General features: G+C 44.9%; 1 protein-coding gene across 1 annotated transcript; it reads left to right on the top strand.

Moving 5' to 3' along the window:
• The first annotated feature begins 8,246 nt into the window (after positions 1–8,246).
• On the top strand, positions 8,247–19,032 carry pde12 (phosphodiesterase 12). Its single transcript, XM_071512455.1, is given in 9 exon segments — positions 8,247–9,279; positions 10,440–10,867; positions 12,963–13,068; positions 13,306–13,450; positions 13,709–13,787; positions 13,934–14,056; positions 17,382–17,587; positions 18,254–18,295; positions 18,298–19,032. Coding segments are annotated over 9 exon segments (1,773 nt in total). The 5' UTR covers positions 8,247–8,710; the 3' UTR covers positions 18,373–19,032.
• Positions 19,033–24,690: the final 5,658 nt, after the last annotated feature.

Genomic DNA, 24,690 nt, shown 5'->3' with positions numbered 1-24,690 from the left:
CAATGGCTCTCTGACCTGAGCGTAGATTTTAAGGTTCTTGATGTCAATCAAGGCTTCGAACCGTTCTAAGAGGTCCAACCCCAGAAGCACTGGAAATGCGTCTATTCTTGACACATAGCCTGGGTGGACAAGATGCAGTGGTCCGATTTTGAATTCAGCAAGTATCACCCGGTCAAGGGGAGTCTTGTTTTGGGTGAAGCCGCTCACGCTAACTTCACACTGGTTCAGTCTGAGATATCTGTTATTCAAGCGACAGGATTTCTGCAGTTGTTCGTACAAGGCACTAGACATGACTGTCAAGTCAGCTGCTGTGTCCACAAGAGCCTCACAGACTAAAGAGTTTTCAAGCATGGTTGTGAGGTACAACTTTCGTCCTGTCCCTTTCCTGGTGAGGTCACATAAGAACTGACGGAAGGGAGGGCTTCCATTCACCGTTAGGATCTCTGCATTGACAGGCGCCATGTCTGACTCTAGTTGAACTGTAAGAACTGTAGCGTCGGCTTCTGATTCGGCAGGCATGACCAGATCCCTGGTTACCATCTCAGCATGTGAATTGGGATCTGTGGATGGAGGTGTCAGAGATGTGACTCGTTCATCATCTATTCCCAAGTACAACTCATTGTCTGAATCTCCAGGATCTGGGCTGTCATTGTTGCCAATGCCAGGGGCCATTGTCTGAGTCACCAAAATGCTCTGGTTAGTTTCAATTGTGATGGGCAAGCGGGTCTGGGATTGCTTGCGTGCACCCCTTGGTGGATCAGGCGCCTTTCTCTGCCCACAGCTGTCATTGATGTGGGGAGATGCGACATCCTGATCCGCCGCCAGTCATGCTTGCTCGTTATCCTTTTCCTTGCGCTTTCGGAGCATTTCCTTCACTGTTTCACTCATGAACTCTTTACACAGGGTCTTCATGTCTTGAGATAACACGTTGGATGTCTTACCATGCTCCTGGTTTTCCTTATGTGGCTCACCGACCTCTGGTGATCTATCACGGCGGTAACGGTATGACCGTTGGCGGCGCCTGTCGTCGTGAGACCCATCGCGACGATGATAATCGCTGGACCTCTGATGAGTCCTATCGTTGCCAAAGTTTCGTGACCGCGGGCGGTCACGTGCAGGTTGGCGTTCATTTTGGCTAGCGGGGCGGTTTCCGACTCTATACTTACCAGACTGAGAGTCTTTCGGAGAATCAGTGTGCCTGGAGTGAAACCTAGAGTTCTTACCGTGTGTTGGCCGCGATGCTTCCACGGTGGTGAGTGGCATGTGGGAGCTTGGGACGCCTTCAAGTTGTAGTTCCCTCATACGTGACTCATCATCCATGCTCACAATCTGGGGTTCAGCAGATTTACTCTGTGAAGATTTCAGTTTGTTGAAGGCCCTTGTAGCAAGTTCACGCAATTGGAGGCTGTTCAATGTGCGTTCATCTGCAGCAACACCCAGATGAAGGCTTGTGGCTGGGTGTAAATTGCGGACAAAGAGCTGTTTGAATGACTTATCTTCCTCCATTCCTGGCTCATTCTTATTGCCGAAATATGTCTTGCGTAAGCGGTGGTAGTAGCTATGGGGCGTCTCATATTTGGACTGTTTGATAGCCATGGCGGCTGCTAAATCAGGTTCGTTGTCGCTGATATTGGAAAATTCTCGCATCAGGGCTTGAGTCAATGCGTTGTAGTCAGCTTGGACTATGGGAGCTTGTCGTTCGATGAAGCTGTTCACCTCTCGACTGGAGGTGGCTTTCAAGAGGTACACCTTGTCATCCACTCGTGCTTCTGGATGTCTATGAAGGTGGTATTCCAACTGTCTAAGGTACATAGCAGTATCATTTGAGCCACCCAGGACCGGGTCGAACCTTGAGATGTTCCTAGCAATTTTGTCTAGGTCTCTGGTGTACATACCCTTTGGGACTGGAGGCTGATAAAGTCGATACGCCTCCTGAGGATCTGCTCGGGGAATTTGAGGAGGCGAAGAGGCTCCTCCCACAGCTGGGGTAGATGTGATTTCATCCACTGTGGTATAGAATGTGTTTGAGCCATAAGGAGGTGTTCTGTCCTCCTGGCCTGTGTTGGCCGACGTCGCAGCAGGGAGAACATGCTTCAAGATTTCCTGCTGTCTTCTTCTCTCGGCCCTGGTGTACTCATACTCTCTTTTGGTGGTGTCAAGCTCCGACTGTGTTGCCTCATGTTTCCTTAGGAGGTCTTCATACTTACATTTAGTTTCTCGAATGGCATCCTTCTGTTGCTGGAGTGCATCGATGTAACCATCGCATGATTCCTTCTCAACATCGTATTTGAATTTCACATCTCTGAGTTCCCTGTCGGTCTCCTGAGCTAGCAGTTGAGACTGATCAAGCTGTTGGGTGAGTTGCGTGACATGGCCTCTGAGCTTCACCATTTCAAGAGCATGGTGGGTGTCTGCCTCTGTTAGCAGAACATGTTCCCTATCCATACGCCTGCTTAGCTCTTCAATCTGCCTCTCCTTTTCTGCGATCTGGGCTTGGAGATCAATCACCACCATGGTGGCTCCAGAGAGGGTTTCACCACCCTTCTCTGATTGTTCCGCCTCGAGGTCTTCTTGCAGCAACTCCTTTTCCTTGGTGAGTTGATCGACCTGGGCTTGCAACTCGTCATTTTCATTGATGAGCTGTCCGACTTGGGTTTGCATCTCCTGTGTTTCTTTAGTGAGCTGTTCAACCTTACCTGTACTCACTTTTACTTGGTCTCGCACCTCGTTTAGTCTACCTTCTGTTGCAAGCTTGTCACTTTGAAGCTTCGTGATGACATCTTGTTGTCTCACGGTCATGTTCTGTGATGCACCAAGCTCGGCTCGAAGGGTCTTGGTCAGTGCAAGCGCAGCGAGTGAGAGACTCGCAAGGAATTTTATCGTCGCTGTTTTATCCCTTGCTTTGCTCAAGTCAACCGACTCGCGGAGATCTTCGATTGTATCGAGCAATTGATCTGTCGTGTGATCTTTAATCTTCTCGACATAATTTGGATTGATTGTGTCAGTTAAATCAATCACGAGCTGCTCTATAGTGGTAAGGCCCTGAGCCATTTTGATCTATGGATGGATAGGCACTTTAAGGCTAGGCTTCCTTTCACTATTGCTACGTGTGTGCTCTGGCTGTATACACTGGTTGATGAGGAGGTGTACACATGCAACACGTGTGAGCTACAATACTTTCAGAATGGTTATTGAACCCTAGTTAAGAAATAACTGTGAAAGTACAGTTCAGAAGGCATGCAACATGCACGCATTCAACAGGTGGTTAATGCAGACAGCTAATTACTGAAGTAGTATTCTGCAGGGTTAATCCAATGCATCAATTTAGTCAAAGTAATTAGTGACAGGGGACATGCATTCAATTTATCACTATCTGGGCTAATGGCTAATCAGGGTGTTAGCAAGCCTCTTCTCTCAAGCAACAATAGCTCCTGTAATGCTACTGCTAAAGTTAGCAGGCCTTGAGCAATGCTAATGAGTTGACAGTAAGCCAATTGATTCAAACATTCACACACACAGCTAGTGTTAGGCTAAGGCAGTCGGCACAGCTATGCAAAGGGCTGTTAGCGACACTAGTTCTGTGAATACTGCTAGTGGTAAGAGCTAGTAGCTTAGCTGAGGTAAGCATGCATCAGGCGACAAAGGTGCTAGAAATCCCTATTTGTTAGGTGAGCACGGCCTGTGTTACGCTAAAGGCTATGAGCTTAGCTAAGGTAAGCAAAAGCTAGGCTATTTGAGCTAGGCTAGGAGGCTAGGCTAGGCTAGGCTAGGCTAGGTCAAGCTAGGTCAGGCTAGGTTAGGCTAGGCTAGGCTAGGAGAGCATTAGCACACCTTGCTTATTGTGGGGAGGCTACAGTAGTTAGCTTAGTAAGCTGGAGCAATGCTTGGGCGTTGCTGGTGAGCCACTCCAACCAAACCACCACACAATAAATTGTCTGCCTAATTGTCTGATTAATTTATTCGGGTGAATGTACACTGCATTCACAATCTTGTGTCAAGCGTACAAGCAAGAAACACACAATTTCGCCACTCAGGTGGGCTTATAAGATACACACCAACAGTTACACGTTCCTCCGCGGCTGGAGGTTGGCGCTGTAACGTGAGTGGTCTACTGCAACGTCACCACGGTGACCTGGATACACCGGAAGTGGAATACTCGCAGCTGTGGCTCGGCGGCCAGCAAGAGAAAAGCTACACACAATAAATTGACCTTATGGCACTATGGTTCACCATGGTGATTGTGCGGCACAATCGACCCGACGTTAGCTTCGTCTATTCAAGCGTTAATCAAGAGGGTCTTTAACAGCTTACAGCACAGCTTGAGAAGTTAGTTCGGCTACGAGCGCGACTAAAGGTTAGCTGGCAAGCTAAGGGTAAACAGTAGTTCTCCAGCTGAGTCTGCATGCAACAAGTTAACAAACTCGCTCAATTGCTCACTAAGAGCGGAGATTTACCCACACGTTCCGATCTGCGGCCCAGCAGAGACGATAAAAGGGGGCTAAGCTTTTACCACCACGGAACTTTACACAATGCGATCGCTTGGCTAAATCTACAGGCACGTCCGTATAGATCAGCACTTCAAAACAACAGTCTAGACACAATGAGCCTGTAGTAACTTTCTGAGTACTACTCAAAAGCACTATTATCGGCTAAGGTGCGATACACGCACAATCAGGCGTAAATGCCTCAATCTACAGTACAAAGGCGGATGCCGCACAATACTGCAACATTAATATTAATGCACACAATTAAGCCGCTATTTAACTAGGCAATAGCCACAGTTTCAAGCACGACTAAGCGTCTTCTGACGGCACAAGTATCAACAATCAGTACTTCCAGTTCACAAGCACATGAGCCACATATACAGTAGGCCCTATATCTCCTGCTATTGCATATGAACACTGAATATTGAGTTGATTGTATGGGCAATTCAAGCAAGTCCGCCTCACACGGGGCACCAAGATGTAGTGGGTGTTACGTATTGATGGTGTCTGATATCAAACAATTTAGAATTAGTTCAATAGAATTTAAAGAATGGGGCACCAGATAACAGACAAATCAATTAGTCTCATTTGAAGGAATGAATTCCGAGCTTGCTTGAATTTAAACCCAGACAATAAACACAAGAGAGAACTTTATGTGAAAGAATATGTTTATTTCTACTAAAGCACACTCAATAATCAGAACTTTATGCACAGACTTGCAGAGCGCTGAGTTACGAATCATAGGGAGACACTAAGTGGATGAAGTGGAGTGTCATGTAATGGAATAACTATGTGTAGTGTATGCGTGATGCCCAGCGGACAATGATCATACATACGCCACAACCGGGGACTGGAGGAGGAGGAGGCACGCAGAGTCTGGGAGGCTGTGAAGAATCTCAGCTCAACGGGCCTGGTAGGTGATGAAGATCCAACGATGATTCTGAGTTGAACTCGGCAGGGTCACAGCGGGGCGGAGCGGGCTGCACACTCGGCGAGTTGGTGGTGTGTGGGTCTCTCAAGGCTGACCCACTCGAAGTTCTGGACGAATGACGTGCTGGTCTCTCAAGGCTCTCGCCGACCAGCGGATCCGATGATTGTCAGATTTGCGTTTTAGCTGAATAGCGATGTCTTAGCAGACGCGGGACACACACGCTGAATAGGCGTTTGTGTGTGTGTTTGTCAGGCAGATGCGGCAGACTCACTTCACCAGTTGGAGGGTGAAGTAGGTTCTTCTTCTTGGCTCGTGGAGCTGATGTTGAGTCGAATCTCGGAGACAAAGTCTCAGAGATAAAGTTTAAGGCAAAGTTGTGTAGATTCACTGTAACGTGTTCATGACCACGTAGGCGTGAAATCCGCGTTGGGCTTGTGTGCATGTGGTTTTGTTGTGATGTGTGAGGGGGCGTGTGTGTGGGTTAGTGTGTGTAGTGTTACAGCGGGAAAAATCTCATTTCATATGCATAAAACTTAGGTTTTGTCTCCCAATTCTATGCAATATACTTTACCGTCATAACATTAACCTGATTGCATTCAGCACACATTACTGAGTATTTCAATATCAAACATGGCCATCTAAGTCCCATGTAAAGATGCACAACACGAATACCATGAATAACTATCCTATAAAACATCACAGTTACACACAAAATTACAGACATACATTAAAGTCCATCACAATGTGATATCCAAATTTTCATTAGTCTGTATCACAGATTTCTTCTTATTTTGGCAACATTCCAATGGGTGTCATTTCAGACTCTCTGGAGCCTAGGGGCTTATCAGAGACAGGCTGTGTGTTGGTGTTTTATGGTTGTTTACTGAGTCTGTTTCTTGGTATCATCCATGAAGAGTGAGAATGGAGTGATTTACCAAGAGGTCAGTGACCTCCTTTACGATCCAACCACATTCCTGATCTGTTATCAGGGAAGAGATTCACACAGGATGCGAGGCCCTTCCAGATGTGTGATGATGATGATGATGATGAAGGTGCATCCACTACAGAAGGTCTTTGCAATAAAACTTTGTAATAATAAAAACATGTTTTTTATATGGAAATGGAATCACTGTGTCCTGTAGTAGATTTGATATTAAATTCCCTATGGAGAAGTCGATTAATCTAACGATTATTTTTTCAGTTAATTGATTCATCATTTTGTCTATAAAATGTCTAAAATAAAGACAAATGTCCATCTCAGTTCAGAGTCCAAAGTGATTCTTCAGGTTTCTTTCTCAGTCTGACCAGCAGCCAAAAACACAAAGGATTCATTTAATAAAGAGATGAACAGAAATCTGAGAAGCTGGAACCAGAAATTGTTTGGTATATTTACTTAAAATGACTGAAATCGACTAATTTTCTGTCGATCAACAAATCAATTAATCGACTAATTGTTTCAGCACTAACTGCTTTAGGGAATTACTGTTATGTACTTTATATTTATCCAGAAGAAAATGTTTTTAAAAAGATATTAAATAAACGATGGCTCTGCAAAACCTTTGTGTGTCTGTTTCTGTATTCAAATTTGAAAATAATAATTGGTAGAAGGTTGGCACAGAGTTTCAGTCAGTCTGCTATCAGGACATTTTGTGAAATAAACAGAATGTCTTAAAATGGGGCAGTGGTGGCCTAAAGGTTAGAGAAGCGAGCTTGTGACCGGAAGGTTGTCGGTTCAATCCCCCGGACCGGCAAGATAAATCTGGGTGGGGAAAGTGAAAAGCAGCTTGCCCCTCCCTCATTACCACCACTGAGGTGCCCTTGAGCAAGGCCCTTAACCCCACCCGCTCCAGTGGAGCTGCTCAGTGGCAGCAGATCAGACTGTGGTTGTACTGGTCAGCTTCCAGGTGTGAATGTGATCAGGGCGTTCCTGAAAAAGAGAGCATTGCTCTCAGTGAAACTCCCCCTGAATAAATGAAGGTAAAAAAAAAAAAAAAAAAAGTGAATAACTTGCTCGGAGTATTCAGTCAGTTTTCATTTACTGAAGCTAACTGTTTCAGCTGCTGAACTGAAGCGTTAGCTAACCTTTTCATGTGACCAACAGACCAGAATCCTTTACTGGAGGAGGAACCTGATCTGAACTGGATTCCTTTTTTATGAGACTATAAAGCCAGAAGGTTGCGGGTTTGATTCCCAGTCCATTCTGTGAGCAATACACTTGTTAATAAATACAGTATATACTGTATATATAAATAATATATTAATATAAAGTGTTACTGTATGTTTTTCTAATCGTGAAGAAGTAGCCTAGATGAAGAAGTAGATGTTTGATCTTGTAGAGTCACATATCATTGCTTCTCTGTTTACATCGTAACATCTGCTTCTATATTTTATGTATGGTTTTTATGTGTCTTTAATATTAAATTGATTGATTTAGGTATTATTATTATTTTGATTCCTCCCAACCACGTGGAGGCGCTGGAGGCATTCAACAATTCAGAAGCAGCAGCTGGCCAAACACATGAAGATGAAATCCACATGGAGCAAAATTTTACAGATTCCTCCTGAAATATATTTTCAATTTAGTATAGTAGTATGTATTACTCAAAAAGACGTTGCGACATTAGTGTTCATCAGCACCAAGTTGCCAGAAAACTGCTGAGTTGCGTCAAGTTAGCCAGAATAAGACCGGAAGTGACGCGGTTTTACCTTCAAAGCAAAGATAGAAGAAGTACCGAGGTGCACACGAAAACAAAAATCGCATCCAAAATATTCAGCGGAAATCACAGTATTTATTATGACTTGAAACTGCAGATTTTCCACTTTGGTTTTTTCTGTGTAATTGAACAAACGATGCGAGACGTTTTATTTTCAGAAATCAGTACCGGAAGTAGTCGTATTGTTGTATTCTGGTAGCTTGACACTGGTACCAGAAGCTAGCTGCTCGTATCAGACTCAGAGGAGCGTTCACATGTAAGGTTCTCAAACAGTCGTTATTATTAATCAGTACACGCGTGTAAAAGCAGCGGTTTCCTCCCCGAAGCCCGTGTCTCGTGTAGACCCGGATTAGACCGCTAAAGGTCGAATTAAACACGGCGTCTTCCCGGTTTTCTCAGTGAAGTCCAGTTAGCATTGTGGCTAACGACAGCTTGACCAGTGGATTCCTCTGGAGTCCCATAAGCAACTGACAAAATACAGAGTCACAGGTGGAGTTTGTCCCTACCGTTGATTTTTAACGGTACATTTTACCGATTCGTCCGGTTGAGCCCCGCTGTCCATCTTCCTGCCCCGGGGACTTATGTTGAACTACCTGTCGGCTACCTGCAGACTGTTTCCCCGCTGCCTGCTCTCTGTCTCACCGAGGACCGTCCGCACACCCTGCCGCCTCCTCAGCGGGATGGAGCCGGCCGTGGTGAGGTGCCTCCCCGGGGAGCCCAAGCTCACCATCTCCTTCTGTCTGGACGGCAGCCAGAAGCACATGCTGCGGGACCAGGGCGAGGAGCTGGGCAAAGTCCTGGCCAGGATCTCCAACAGCGTCGCCAAGGGCCAAGGGAAGGCCAAGAAGTCCAAGAAGAACCGAGGGCAGCAGCCGTCCGAGGCGCCGGAGCCCGCCGTGGTGAAGCTGTTTTACGACGGGGCCGCGGTGCCGGAGGAGCGGCTGAACTCGGAGGCATGGCAGGACGGGGCTGTGCTGCATGTGGGAGATGTGAAATACTCCGTGCAGAGGAACGCACCGACTTTTACTACCGCTGAGCTGCCCGTCTCCCTGCTGGCCAGCTTCCCCGTCTGCCCCAAACTAGAGGTGGAGTTTGGGAGCCTCCAGGACTGTGAGTTCACCTGGTTCAAAGAAAATGCCCCAAACACAAGGTAACCGAACAGAAGAACCTGGTGTTGTTGACGGTTTGTGTGTGTGTATATCACAGCGGCTGGTGGGGTTGGACATTGCTGGGTGAGATGATGTGGGCAGGTGTAATAAAAGTGTAGTTCAGGTTAGGGCTGGGCGATATGGACCAAAAATCATATCTCGGTATTTTTAGGCTGAATGGCGATACACGATATATATCTCGGTATTTTCTACGAAGTGGGCTAAATGTTCAGTTGTAAGTAGGGCTGGGCGATATGGACAAAATCAAATATTACAATATTTTTGACCAAATACCTCGATATCGATATTGCGACAATATTGTAGGGATGACTATTGGTGCTTTCACAAAATATTTACACAATGAGATTTTTGATAAATAATCATCAGTAATGTGGATATAATGACTAAGTGGGTAAAGGCAAATAATAGAACAGCTAGAACAGTCTGGTAAGTTGATAAAATGACATCACTTTACTGTAATGCAGCCTTTAAAACCAGGAAAAGACACTTATGCCATATCACGATATTACGATATCCAAAATCTAAGACGATATCTAGTCTCATATCACGATATCGATATAATATCCATATATTGCCCAGCCCTAGTTCAGGTGTAGTAAAACTGTGGTGGAGGTGTAGTTCAGGTGTAGCGACGTGGTTTGGACCTGCCTGCAGTGGATGTGGGCGACTGAGTGTGACATCTGACATCAGAGTGTCAAATGTCACCGTTTGTGTTGAATATCAACAGGTGAATTCAATGACAATTAGTACAACTGTCTTCCTATTATTCATTATGATGCTGATAGACCCATCCTTGTTGTTCTGCTCCTATCGGTCTGTCTCCTCCTTGTTGTTCTGCTCCTATCGGTCTGTCTCCTCCTTGTTGTTCTGCTCCTATCGGTCTGTCTCCTCCTTGTTGCTCTGCTCCTATCGGTCTGTCTCCTCCTTGTTGCTCTGCTCCTATCGGTCTGTCTCCTCCTTGTTGCTCTGCTCCTATCGGTCTGTCTCCTCCTTGTTGTTCTGCTCCTATCTGTCTGTCTCCTCCTTGTTGTTCTGCTCCTATCGGTCTGTCTCCTCCTTGTTGTTCTGCTCCTATCAGTCTGACCCCTCCTTGTTGTTCTGCTCCTATCAGTCTGACCCCTCCTTGTTGTTCTGCTCCTAGCCCAGAAGCCGGCGGGAACGTCGCGGGTCAGGAAGGCGGCTGGATGGAGGCAGGAAGTGGGCGGGTCTACGTCCCGTCCAATCAGGAAATCGGCTCCAGGCTCAAACTCCGCTGCACGCCCAAAGATGGAAAACGGCGCGGGCCGCCCAAGGAGCTGGTCTCCGTGGGAACCGTGGAGGCCGGGCCGGGGGCGTGCACGTTCGACGACCGGCACGTGTACACTCTTAAAGGGCCGGAGGCGGCGGCGCTCAGGGTGGTGTCCTACAACATCCTGGCTGACGTCTACGCCCAGACGGAGCTGTCCAAGACGGTGCTGTACCCCTACTGCGCCCCCTACGCCCTGGAGCTGGACTACCGGCAGAACCTGATTAAGAAGGAGCTGGCGGGATACAACGCTGACATCATCTGTCTGCAGGAAGTGGACAAAGGTAGACTGGACGCCATTTTTTAGATCATTAAAGGAAAAATCCCCCCTCAGATCCTCTTCCCCTGTTAGACCTCATCAGTCTGATTATTTTCTCATGAAGTGTTGTAATTCACTTTTTTGGTGAACCCACCTTCCCTCAACCTGCCTCTTCTACTTCTAATGCAGTTAGTCATTTCCTGCGTTTCCCAGAATGCCTTTCAACAATGGGGAGAAGGGGTGGGAACTTTGATCCAAGGTGGGCATATGGGCTTAGAAATCGAATTGAAAGCGTGATCATTCAGCTGTGGGTTACAGGCTTCGATGTCAACGGCCAGCCTGTCTCTCTGCTGCAGTGCATTCTGGTCTCTCTCCTGCTCCTGTGGGTGGAGAAACTGGTCTCTCTCCTCTTCTCTGATGGATCTCTCCCTGTATGATTGTTGAACGTCTCTTGGTGCAAAATGGCGGCTCTAGAAAGAAGCCCTCGCTCTTTGATTCTGAGGGACTGACACCAAAACCTGACGTTTACCGCTGAGGTTTTACATCCTGAAACATTTTCTCATGTCAGACTCCTTCAGATTCTATCAGTGTTGTTTATGTTTGGTAGTGTTGTCACTGGGCGGTGTTACTGGTGGCATACGGTCCTGGAGTCCACACCGGTGTTATCAGCCCCACACCGGGAATACTGTTATTTTGTATTTTGTAAAATAAAAGCACATATTCAGAGCATCCATGTTCAAGTTAGGCTACTAAATGATAAATGGACATACTAAGAACTAGGGCTGGACGATAATTAAATATTATTGTTTATCGTCTTTCAGTGGGATTATATTGTGATGATATGGTGATTTTGGGATATCGAGACGCACAATTCTGCTGTCTGAACTGATGAGAACAAGCTAATTTTATTTAAAAACTCTGACAAAACGAGGTATGGTAGGAATATTATTTGAAACATTCATATGATTATTTAACGTGATTTTGTGTATGTGAGCCATATCGACATATATATCGATATTGAAAAAAATCCTTATGATTATCGTGATATTGATTTCAACCATATCACCCAGCCCTACTAACAACATACTGATCACTAATATCTGATCACTAATATGACGGATTCGGATGAATAGGATTAATTATTTGTCCTTACCTAGTGACAGTAATGTGTCCAGTACAATCCAATGGGAGCCTAAAGGGCTGAGTGTTGAGCAGTGTTAGAAATCTCTGATTAAAAACTGTTACTGTTTACAAATGCTGTTAATAGTTTGGAGAGGAATTTTAAGTTTCACTTTCATTGTAGTGGCTGAGTTTGACAGAGCGCAGACCCTCTAGTGGCGACAGGCGGTATAACCGGTGTGGCCGGTGCTGAGGAGGGAAACGACACCGGTGTAAACTGTGGGAATAAGAAAAATGCACCACAAAACAACAAAATGGGCAACATAATGTGTTGAAGTGTTTTTGGGTGGATTTCTCCTTTAATAGTTAAAATGACATTTTAGTTTATTTCCAAATTGCTATATATGTTATCGCTGTATACTAGGGCTGAACGATTTTGAAAAAATATCTAATTGCGATTATTTTCACTGATATTGCAATTGTGACATGATTTGCGATATCAGAGGGAATGATAATTTTTACATCATTATTATCATTTTCATTGAAAAACGTATTAAAATGATTATGGTGTGATTTTTGCGGGGATCTGTACCAAACAAAGATGTTTTCTTCATTCTGTAGAATATGATGTGTAGGCCAGGACATCTCTGCAGCACCACAATATTTACTTTAAAATGCTATTTTGACACATTTCACCTTTAGCAAATATTGCGCCTCCTGCGATTTGAAAATTGCAGTAGGCCATATTGCGATTTCCATAAAATTTTGATTCATTGTTCAGCCCTACTGTATACCAAGCCTGTAATTGCTATAAATCGCTTTTAGAACAAAAAATCTAGAAGATCCAAGCTGAAAAGTGATACAGTTTTGTCAAACACTGTGCTGGATGTTACTTTTTCAAATGGAGATGTGATTTATGTTTTCTCTAATGTTTTCCGACCTCTCTGGACCCTCTCTGGACCCTCTCTGGACCCTCTCTGGACCCTCTCTGGACCCTGCAGGAGTGTTCTCCGACAGCCTGGGGCCGGCGCTGGACGCCTACGGGCTGGACGGCGTTTTCCGGATCAAAGAGAAGCAGCATGAAGGACTGGCCACTTTCTACCGCAGGTCTGCAGGAGCCTGAGTCAGCACGCCTGAGGATGAAAAATTATTATTATTATTGATTAGTCCCACTCTCTGTGTATCTATATTCTGTTTTGTTCTTACATTACATTACATTTTTAGATCTAAATCAACCTGTAACTCATGAAATTTGGCCCATAACCCTGTAACCGTTCCTCTAACCCAGGTACCTCCATCCCATAATTCAGGTACTTTTAACTTGCTGTCATGTTTTGGTTTCAGGTCTAAGCTGAGGCTGTTGAGTCGTCATGACATCGTCCTGAGCGAGGCGCTGACCTCTGACCCCATCCATTCTGATCTGCTGGAGAGAGTTTCTGCTAATCCCGTCCTGAAGGACAAGATCCTGCAGAGATCCACCACTCTGCAGGTACACATGCATACAGTACAGCTGTGGATGTGTGTGTGTGTTAACCCTCAACCACTATCAGTGTATTCATATTACTAACCAATATTAGCTATTCAGATGTGTTATGTCAGCATGTGTTCCAACAATAAGATCAGCACAAAAAAATGAGTTTTGATTTTGATTTTGTGTTTGATTAGTGTTCTCCGGTACCTGGGCGGCTCTTGTGAATTTATATTGTGAAATATGAGATAATAATCCATGACTCTGATTTCTCTGTAGGTGAGTGTGTTTGAGGACCTGAATGAGCCACCTAGGAAGATCTGTGTGGCCAACACCCATCTCTACTGGCACCCTAAAGGTAGCACAGCACTCTGACAACAAACTCCACTGCTGTCACAGGTCTTCACACCTGTAACCAGATCAGTGATGTGAGCCGGCAGTTTGGTGTTTTCTGCCCTGAGTGTAAGAATAAAGTTCTGGAAACTGAGTTTGCTTTCTCTGTAGGGGGGAACGTTCGCTTGATCCAGATGGGCGTGGCTCTGCAACACCTGAGTCATGTGATCAGTGAGGTGGCACCTGGAGCTCCTCTGCTCTTCTGTGGTGACTTTAACTCCACCCCTAACTCAGGTAACCCCACCCCTAACTCAGGTAACCCCACCCCTAACTCGGGTAACCCCACCCCTAACTCGGGTAACCCCACCCCTAACTCAGGTAACCCCACCCCTAACTCGGGTAACCCCACCCCTAACTCGGGTAACCCCACCCGACTTACCATAACTGCATTTTGTCAACAGTAAGGCTGGGTATTAGCAAGTACTTCACGATACGATACGTATCACGATACATTGCGATACTCATAACACAATCATAATTTACTGAAAATTTAAAAATAGAGCTGAAAATACAACTTGCTGTGTTCCAGCTGGGTAGTCTAATATGTACTTCACATTATATTGATAACTCAGTGGAAAAATTGAGTCAAAACTATTTAATTCAAAGGGATTTGAGGGAAATTTAAGAACATTTTAAATCTGTTTAAAACATGAATAATTTTTTTTAATGTATCGATACGAGGGGCTGGAAAATCGATACAGTATCATGGAAAAAAATATTGCAATACTCAGATCAATACTATTGATTCTTTTGCACAGCCCTAGTCAACAGCAGTGAAACCAACTGTCCATCACAGTCTTCATCAGCTAAGCCTTTTAATAGGAATAAGTAGCATTATTTTTTTTTTAAGAAGGGTAAGAAGACAGGTTAGTTCAGGAGGGGTCCAGGTGTGATCTGAAGCGATGTGGCTTCAGCCTCCGCCGAAAGATGGGCAGTGATTGGGCCGTTCTGACAGAAGGGGGCGGAGCTCGTTCCACCATTGTGGCGCCAGGGAGGAGAAGAGTCACGACCGGGATGAGCGACTTCTGAGCCCGCGTAGCGATGGAGGGAGGGAGGCGGAGTCTGAACCGGACCAGAGACTGCAGATAGGGGGGGGGGGGGGGCAGTCTGGTGTTCTGCTCTGTAGGAGAGGACCAGGGTCTGGAATCTGATGCAGCAGAGATGGGAAGCCAGAGAAGCGACCGGAAGAGAGGAGTGACCTGCAGCGTTCTGATTGGCTGTAAAGATCTGATAGCAGAAAGAACGTTGCAGGAGTCCAGGAGGAAGTGGACCAGAGCCTGGACCAGAGCCTGGACCAGGAGCTGAGCCGCTTCCCTCGTAAGGAACGGGCGGATCTTGCGGATGTTGTAGAGGGAGAACCTGCAGGAGCGGGTCGTCGCTGCAGTGTAGGCGGAGCAGGACAGCTGCTGGTCCAGGATCAGCCCGAGGTCCTTGGCAGTCTGAGAGGGAAACACAGTGGTGTTGTCATGGTGATGGAGGTCTGTGAGAGAGCAGGCTTTCCTCTTTCCCTGGGAGAAAGAGTGGCTCCGTCTTGTCAGGATGGAGCTTGAGGTGGAGAACAGACACACTGCCAGGATTCAGTAATAATAATAATAATAATAATAATAATAATAATAACAATAATAAACTGTATTTGTATTGCACCTTTCATACAAGAAATGCAGCTCAAAGTGCTTTACAACAAATAAATTACATGCATGGAAATAGACATAGAATGAGCATAACATAAGATGGAAAATAAAACCCACTGAATAATAATAAATAAAAAATCACAACCGAATTGATGACTGAGAGTGAACTGGCTTCAGTCTGAGTGGAAGGACCAGACTGTCTGCAGGGTAACAGGAGTCACTCCACTCCTCCGATCTCGCCATGTTTGTAAAGAATGTCTGTAACCATAGTAACGTTTACTTCAGACCAATATGGCGGCTACCGTTGCCTGTGTTTTCAGTTTACTTCACACAGGGTTCCTACGCAGGTCTGGAAAGTCTGGAAAAGTATTAAAAATGAATTTGATCATTTCCAGGTCTTGAATAGTTTGGGAATTTGAAAAAATGTCTGGAAAAGTCTGGAAGATGTTGCGGTTCAGGTCCGATACACACATAATTCTAGCTTTTATGTTGTTGTAGACCCACTTTGAGTCCACAGTTTTTGTTGATGTGCAGAATAATGTTCAGATAGAGGGACGCTCTTATTACCCAGCCGCTGTCAGCATGCATTATATCAAATACCCACCAAAATCAAATCCGGTCAAGAACATAGGGTCTGGGAAAAATATGGAATTTTAAAATGGAAAGCGTGTAGGAACCCTGCCAATCATCTCACATATTCTGATATTTGTCTGTGAAGAACAATCTTCATCTATACAGTGATATGACCTAGTTAGCAGGGGCAAGATGTCTGTCTGCGTAAATCATATTGAACACCAGACAACATCTTCAAAACAAATCAAGGTCGGGAAAAAGTGAGGAATTTTTTAATTGAAAATGTGTAGGAACCCTGTTGACCAGTAACACCAGTAACCAGAGGGGTCAGTTTATCCATAACAACCTCCACTGACAGCGGCCTCATGTGGATCTTTTCCATCTCATGGACTTGATGCTTCTAACCGCAGCGTTTGGGCCGAGAGCTCAGAGCTGAAGGAACAACCTCAGTGTTCAGGAAACAGACTGGAGAGAAAACATGAGAACGTCTCACAACACTTAGCTCCGTCTGTTCAAAATGAGGATGATAAAGTTATGTAACGTAACGACCGGCTGTCCAGTCCGGTTCTGCTTCTGCTTCTGGTTCTGCTTCTGGTTCTGGTTCTGGTTCTGGTTCACACTGCTGGACTGACCGAATCCGCTCTCTGATTCAGTATCAATACCTGAATTTTCATGGAGTGACTTCAGTTCTCTCTGTCCTTAACAACAGAACTGTGTGAACTGAACTCACCTGAACTCACCTGGACTCACCTGGACTCACCTGGACTCACCTGAACTCACCTGAACTCACCTGAACTCACCTGAACTCACCTGAACTCACCTGAACTCACCTGGCTCCTCTTGCCTAAATTAACCTTGTCAAATATTTTTCATGTCTGTCTCTCCTCCCTCTTTGCCTGTCTGTCTCTCCTCCCTCTTTACCTGTCTGTCTCTCCTCCCCTGTCTCTCCTCCCTCTTTCCCTGTCTGTCTCTCCTCCCTCTTTACCCGTCTGTCTCTCCTTACCTGTCTGTCTCTCCTCCCTCTTTCCCTGTCTGTCTCTCCTCCCTCTTTACCCGTCTGTCTCTCCTTACCTGTCTGTCTCTCCTCCCTCTTTCCCTGTCTGTCTCTCCTCCCTCTTTACCTGTCTGTCTCTCCTCCCCTGTCTCTCCTCCCTCTTTACCCCGTCTGTCTCTCCTTACCTGTCTGTCTCTCCTCCCCTGTCTCTCCTCCCTCTTTACCTGTCTGTCTCTCCTCCCTCTTTACCCGTCTGTCTCTCCTTACCTGTCTGTCTCTCCTCCCCTGTCTCTCCTCTCTCTTTCCCTCCCCTGTCTCTCCTCTCTCTTTCCCTGTCTGTCTCTCCCCCCCCCCCCCTCAGGTCTGCTGCAGTTGGTCAGTCAGGCTGTGGTTCCAGACCTCCACCCGGACTGGAGCGGAGCCGGTCCAGAGGAGTCCTGCGGGCTGCAGCTGTCCTCCCCCCTCCCCCCCCTGCTGAGCGCCTGTGGCCAGCCGGCCTACACCAACTATGTGGGCGGCTTCCACGGCTGCCTGGACTACGTCTTCATACAGCCGGGCGAGATGGAGGTGATGATGATGATGATGATGATGATGATAATAATAATAATAGTAATAATAATAATACTAATAATCAGAATCAGCTTTATTGGCCAAGTATGTACACACACAAGGAATTTGACTCCGGAGAGACAGAGACAGAGGTAAACCTAAACATTTAACTACTGTGTACAAATATGCATATATACAAAAAAAATATCTCTATCTATCTATCTATCTATCAACCGACTATTGTCCTAGGGTTGTTTACATATATATATATATACGTATATATATATATATGGTGCAGAGTGCAAAGATGCTGGAATAAATATGAGTTGTTGGTGTAACAGGTCACATTATATACATGAGATATTACACATTACATACATTATACACACATATACACAATCAGATGATGATGATGATGATGGGGGAGGAAATCCCTGGTCTGGACCTTTCACTCCTGCTTTTGTTTTTGGGCGGGGGGGGGGGGGGGGGTGGGGGGGAATTATATACATGAGGTAGGTGTTACAGGTTTATTGCACAGGCATAGTTTCTGTCACTGTATGCTGATAAATATTGTTAATGTTGTTATAATAATAACAACAGACAGGTTACAGCTGTGTGTGTGTGTGTGTGTGTGTGTGTGTGGTGTGTGTGTGTGTGTGTGTGTGTGTGTGTGTGCATGTGGAGCAGGTGATTCCTCTGCCCAGCCACCAGGAGGTGACCACCCACCAGGCCAGGCTCTGCCCAGCGTGGCTCACCCCTCCGACCACATCGCCCTGGTGTGTGACCTGCGCTGGAAGCCCTGACCTCTGACCTCTGACCTCTGACCCCCCCCTCACCCCCCACCGACCACACAGCCTGGTCCGTTGCTGCGTTCGCGTGCCGCCGGGAAACTCCGGCGGCCGGACCTCGGAGGCGGCTGCGCGTTTTGTCCGAAAATCGAACCTGGAAGACAAACATGGCCGCCCCGCAGCTCAACAAGCTCATGTGACAAAACTTATTAAACAAATTAAGTTATGATGGTTAGTCTGCAAATTACAAACCTGTAATAAAGGGTCGTGTCATGTGACTGACACAAAACTTGATTTTCCTCCGTGCCGAGAAGGTCAAAGGTCGTCAGAACTCAGAAACTCAGGAAGCAAAATTTTCTGACTTCCGGACTTCATCGTCCGATTTTGATTGGCGTTCTTGTGAAATTTCCAAGCGGGAATTTTTTTTTCCAACGTATCCGCTGAACGCAGGGTGTGAGCTACGACGGAAACCTTGACCCCTGACCCCTGACCCCTGACCTCTCCGCGAAGCCCGAATTTGGCTCTATTGGACCAACGACGACTAACACAATTAGATTTGATTCCATTTTGCCTTCTGCCTCCAAACGTCTGAACATCACTGATTTTTTTTGCCAGCGGTGCTGATAAACTTAAAATACAGTTTTATCATACAGACATCTGGCCTCGATGTTATTAAAGAAGTGTTTTTATTTGTCATTCAGTCTTTTTTTTTTATATGTTTTATTGGTTTTAGTATTTTACACATAATACACATAATACATAATACACATAAAAACACAAAATTATCAAGTGTGATAAAATTCAACAACAAAAACAGAGAAAACAAACAAAAAATCTACAAAAACATCAAAATCAAGCAACACAGATCGCTTGTTTTAACGGCACATTCTCATTCTGAAGGAAATCTAGTCCTGGAGTCCAGATTTCTGCAAAATCGTTTGCTCTTCCCCTGGATATATGTGTCAGTTTCTCTAGAACAGTGGTTCTCAACGAGGGGTCCGGGGACCACCAGGGGGCCTTGAGGGGGTTCCAGGGGGTCCCCAGCAAACTGATGAATTGTTAAACTTCACCTTTATTTCACTTAAAAGAAGTGAACACAGTTAGAGAATGTAGAAGACTGATCATAGTTTCTCTGTTATCTCTCTACCTACAGTACAGATATTTATGGAATTCTGGACAAAATCATATCTAACAATAAAAATATTCTCAGATTTGGGTCCAAGACAAAATCAAATGGGGGTCCGTGGCCCTAATGTGGACTGAACTATTAGGGTCCTTGATATGAAAGAAGTTGAGAATCACTGATCTAGAACAAGACAAGATGCCGTCTGTTATCCCTGCATGTCTAGAAGGAACATCGACGTTTTTCCAAAAGAGGGCAATCATTCCTCTGGCCTGAAGAAGACTGAAGTCTATCAATAATGAATGTTTCAAATGAACTGTAAAATCCTCTGGATAATAAACCCAGAACACCAAGTTTTGCTCAGGGGAAATGTCCTGAACCTTTTTCCAAAACATTGTAACTTTGGGCGCTGCCAAACACCATGGAGCAGAGTGAACCCCTCTCCTCTAGACGTTTGTCATTCAGTCTTTTGAATGGAACTTTATTGATCTTTGTTAAGAGGACAGGATGTAGACAGGAACATGAATATTTTAACACAAACACGAATAGTTTGACAACAAATACTGTTTCACGTGTTTTTAAAAATACTGCCGATGGGGTGAGAACATTTCAGTCACATTATCTTCTATTAAGGCATTTCACTCCACAAGATGATGTCACTTTTTAGTTAGTTTTATTTATTTATTTTTTGTTAGTTAGTTTTATTTTTTGCACAATTTAAAAAATACACAAATGACAAAGATAACAAATAATATACAGTGCAGGGAGAGGCAGAATGGGCTTATTTGAAGCCTCCACCTAAAAAATTTCAAAAATAACATACAGAAAATAATATGATTATTTTTGTGTTCTCTGTAACATGATCACTTGTTTCCTTACAATGTCTGAAACAAATTGAACAAGTGGAATCGTCTCCACTGACGGATTCAGAAACAAGCTGCAGGACAGAAAACAATCACTTGGTTTTCTTTCACAGCTTTTACAGTGAAAAGGAGAAAAAAAATGATTTAAAGTCTGTCAGTCTCAAGTTCAATCTATTTAAAATCAGTTTCAAATCTTTTTTTTTTTATTGTCAGCTAAAAGCTGAGGTGAGCGGTATGTTGTTTTTTTTTATAGTAGGAAGCTCGTTTCTACCATCTTTCCCGTGGTACACAAACGCAGCACAACAGCGGCTCTGCTGCCCTCCCTCATCGCCACGTTGTTTTTCTCTGATTGGTCAGAAGTGGGGGAGGGGCGGGGCCGGAGGAGCGTTTGAGATGTGCCACTGTGTCATGTTGTAGGGGTGGAGAGAAAAGTTCAGAGACAAGTCACTGAACTGACGCGACGGCAGCGGACAGCGGTGACGTGTCAAACTATTTTACATCTTTAAAAAAAAACATAAAACGGGTCTTATATTAATTTGACGCAAACATGGCAGATAATCATGTTGCCAGTTTGGCTCAGGAGGGTTTTATCCCCCTCTTTAGTCACAGCGGCTGACAGCTGCTGAACGGCATTCTGGGCCGGACCCGCCCACTGAGCGGCGGCGCGTCAAGCTAGCGGCACTTAGCAGGGGACACCGGAACTCAAGTTGTTCTGTCTGTAATAAAAGCATAAAATGTGTCACTGATCATGATAATAATAATAATAATGACAACACTGATAATAAAGCAAATTTTCTTATGGAACACATGAACTTGACACCCGAATTTTCCCTTGGGGATCAATAAAGTGCATCTTATTGTAAAGTTGCATCTTCTTTTATCAAGTCATTGTTACAAAGTGCTTCATGAAATAAATAAAAATGTAAGAAATGAGTGAAAAAAAATCATGAACAAATAATAAATAATTAAAAAAAAAAAGAATAGTCTTTGGTGACCTCAGGCAGGATACAGACCCTGTAAAAACACTGAAAACACATTCTGCTGAATTTGGTACAAAACACAAAAATATTCAGTGGAATCGTTGCATTAAATATGGAGTTAGACTTTTTAAAAGATTATGTTGTGTTGCAGAGCTTGGCATTTCCTGATGCAAGTATTTTATAGATGGCCAAATTTTAGGCTTCACTTTAACTTGATTTTTCAGTAACTTTCATAACCAGAAACCGAAGTGAAGGACGTCTCCCAGCTGAAATAAATATCTGTTTCATCCCACAGAACAGCCCATCAGATTAGACTCATGTATGGGTTTTTATATGAAAATCAGATCTGCCGCGGTCTGACATGATGCAGTCTGATCAATGGCATATTGATTGTAGGACTGATCAATACACTGGCTGTCTATTGGGAAGACCTGAACCGATTCTAATGAGACATTTTGATCTGATTTGATCTGAGTTTTAGTGTCCCATGGTGCAGCCTAAATGCTGCTCCAGATGCTTTTCCAGCCTGACGAGAATAAAATACTGGGGGGAAATACTTCCATATTTTTTCTTTGAGCATGAAAGTGGTCAAATTTAAAGCTACTGAATATCGGCGTGAAATATCAGCTGTCCAAAAATCAGCATCGACTCAAACGTGTCGGTATCAGGCTTCAAAGCCACACTGAACAGAATCCAATGTCTTCCATCTGTTAAAAGTCGCTGTAGCGGGTTTTATTCTGACAATCTTGACCGGAAGTCATACATGTCACGGTGGCTAGCTTGACGCTGAGCTGCGGGACAGATTCCCGTGCCAGGAAGCGAAACACGGAATCTGGGTTATCAAGTGTCAAGCGACAGAAGCGACGTGTCATTCGCTGCTCCAGAGTTTGGGGAATCTGTCGGAGGCTTTTTGACGAACGAATCGGTAAATCTTCCGCTGTGAGTTTCCTCTTCTTCGTGCTTTCAGTCAGACCGGAGCCGGGAACAGTGAGCCGGCGGCTGGGAACTTTGCTGCAAGTCAGCGTTAGCTTAGCTTAGCTAGCTAGCTACAATCACTGTAAGTTTATTTGTGTCGGAGCTCAAAACATGAAGTTACTCTGCATTACTCTCTAGACTCGTACAGCATGTGTGTATAAGGAGAGATATTCAGACTAAAGTAACCACTGGTTAACCGTTAGCCGGCGCCGGGCTGCCGTGCTGCCTGCCGGCTAGCTGCAGGCTAACACCGGCTCCCATTCATCGATCATCCGGTCAGACAGGACAGCTGTCCCGGCTCACATCCTCTCTGCTCCTGGACCAGTTCTGCTTCAGTCCGGACTAGCTAGCTTCCTCTGTTCAGTCTGTCTGCTAGTGCAGCCGCTGCTCCGCTGTCTCCGAGCCGGTAGGTAAGCCTGCTAAACCCGGCTAAGGGTCTCATCCATCCCCGCTAATCCTCGGTGCTGCAGGCTGGCAGCGGAGCACCGGACAGTGACAACTGCACTACGGAAGCCCATTGAGGACATGCATTCGTTTTCCCGTGATAACGAGTTAATATTTTGAGTTTAATCGAGATACAGACTTATTTATGTCGTTATTTCGAGGTAACGCAGTTGTTTTATCGAGATAATGAGGAGATGAACTTGTTATCTTGGGATGACAAAGATTGTCTCCTCGAGGTAAAGAGTTACATTCTGTTTGTAACTAACATCCCAGAGGAAAGCATCAAAGCCAAATGTTGCGGGCGGACCTGTCAGTGTTCAGGATCTTCAGGCAGTCAGCAGCTCAGGCAGTGGTGGAAAAACTACTCAGATCCTTTACTTAAGGAAATGTAGCACTACCAAGTAAACGTCCTGGTTACTTCAGTAAAAGTCTGGAAGTATCAGCAGTAAAATGAACTGAAGTATCAAAGTAAAAGTCTTCATTCTGTCAGAGAGTTAAATTATTGAAGCATGAACCTGTCAGAAGTATTTTAATGTTCTCGTCTAACTGCTCCATAAACTGTTTAAACTCTAACAATGCAACATATTTTATGAGCTTATCGTATGTTTTGATGTAAAACCTTATTCTGCAAAGTAACTAGTGACTCCAGTCGGCAGATAAGTGTAGAAGAGGAAAAGTAGAAAGTCTCACAGAATGGCCAGAGCCTCCAAACTGGACTGAAGTACAGAACCTGACAGGACTGACAGGACATGTGAGTGGGATCCAGGCTGGTTCACACAGCAGAAACCCTCCAGAAACAGACCTGGGATCTGTACCCATCTGGGAAAGTGTTTGTTAAGATGATTTAGTGTTTTAAATGTATTTCACATGGAGAGACGATAGTGCTGAGAGTGAAACCTCAGATTCCTACTTTCCCTAATCTGGATGTTTGTTCCTGAACAGAGTCTGGGTCAGAAAGAGGGCCAATTAATCGCTGAGTCATCGGTACTGATCAATAACCCTGTCAAGTTGATGAAGCATAAAAACACTCATTATTACCCCCTTAAAATAGAAATACCCAAACATGACATACTGACATACTGTGAGTACTGGGCTAATCCCTTAAGTGTTGAGTTCTCAGTGTGTTACACAGCTGTCTGCTCTGTGTGGAGAGAGAGAGAGAGAGAGAGAGAGAGAGACACACACAGAGAGAGAGAGAGAGAGAGAGAGACACACACACACACACAGAGAGAGAGAGAGAGAGAGAGAGAGAGAGAGAGACACACAGAGAGAGAGAGAGAGAGAGAGACACACACAGAGAGAGAGAGAGAGAGACACACACACAGAGAGAGAGAGAGAGAGAGAGAGAGAGAGAGACACACAGAGAGAGAGAGAGAGAGAGAGAGACACACACACAGAGAGAGAGAGAGAGAGACACTGACAGTGAGTCTCCTCTGTCCCGGTCAGCTCCAGGTTCGGCTCCTGTATTGATGACCCGCGGTCGTCCCGGTAACGGTCGCTAACGGCAGCAGCAGCATGAAGGCTCTGATCCTGGTGGGGGGGTACGGCACCCGGCTCCGCCCCCTCACACTGAGCGTGCCCAAACCGCTGGTGGACTTCTGCAACAAACCCATCCTGCTGCACCAGGTGGAGGCGCTGGTCAAGGTGAGTGTGTGTGTGTGTGTGTGTGTGTGTGGGGGGGGGGGGGCATATATATACATATATATATATATATATTTACTTTTTATTGTCATCATAACATTACAAACATAATGGATCTCAATACAGAACATCTGGATGACAGTGTTTCTTTTTGACTGTAAAGGTGTGAGAGGAAAAAAACATGAATAAAAAGAGGATTCAAATATAAATGAAAAAAGGGTTAATAGATACGATCATATATACATTTACATATAATTATGCATATACAGTATATGTGTATATATATATATATATTTTTAAGTGTGAG

Source organism: Centroberyx affinis, unplaced genomic scaffold, assembly GCF_046629955.1.
Source record: "Centroberyx affinis isolate AG114_WGS23_722 - 3 ecotype Tasmania unplaced genomic scaffold, CSIRO-AGI_Caff_v1 ptg006297l_1, whole genome shotgun sequence".
Lineage (NCBI taxonomy): Eukaryota > Metazoa > Chordata > Actinopteri > Beryciformes > Berycidae > Centroberyx > Centroberyx affinis.
This window is presented reverse-complemented; position numbering and strand designations above follow the sequence as displayed.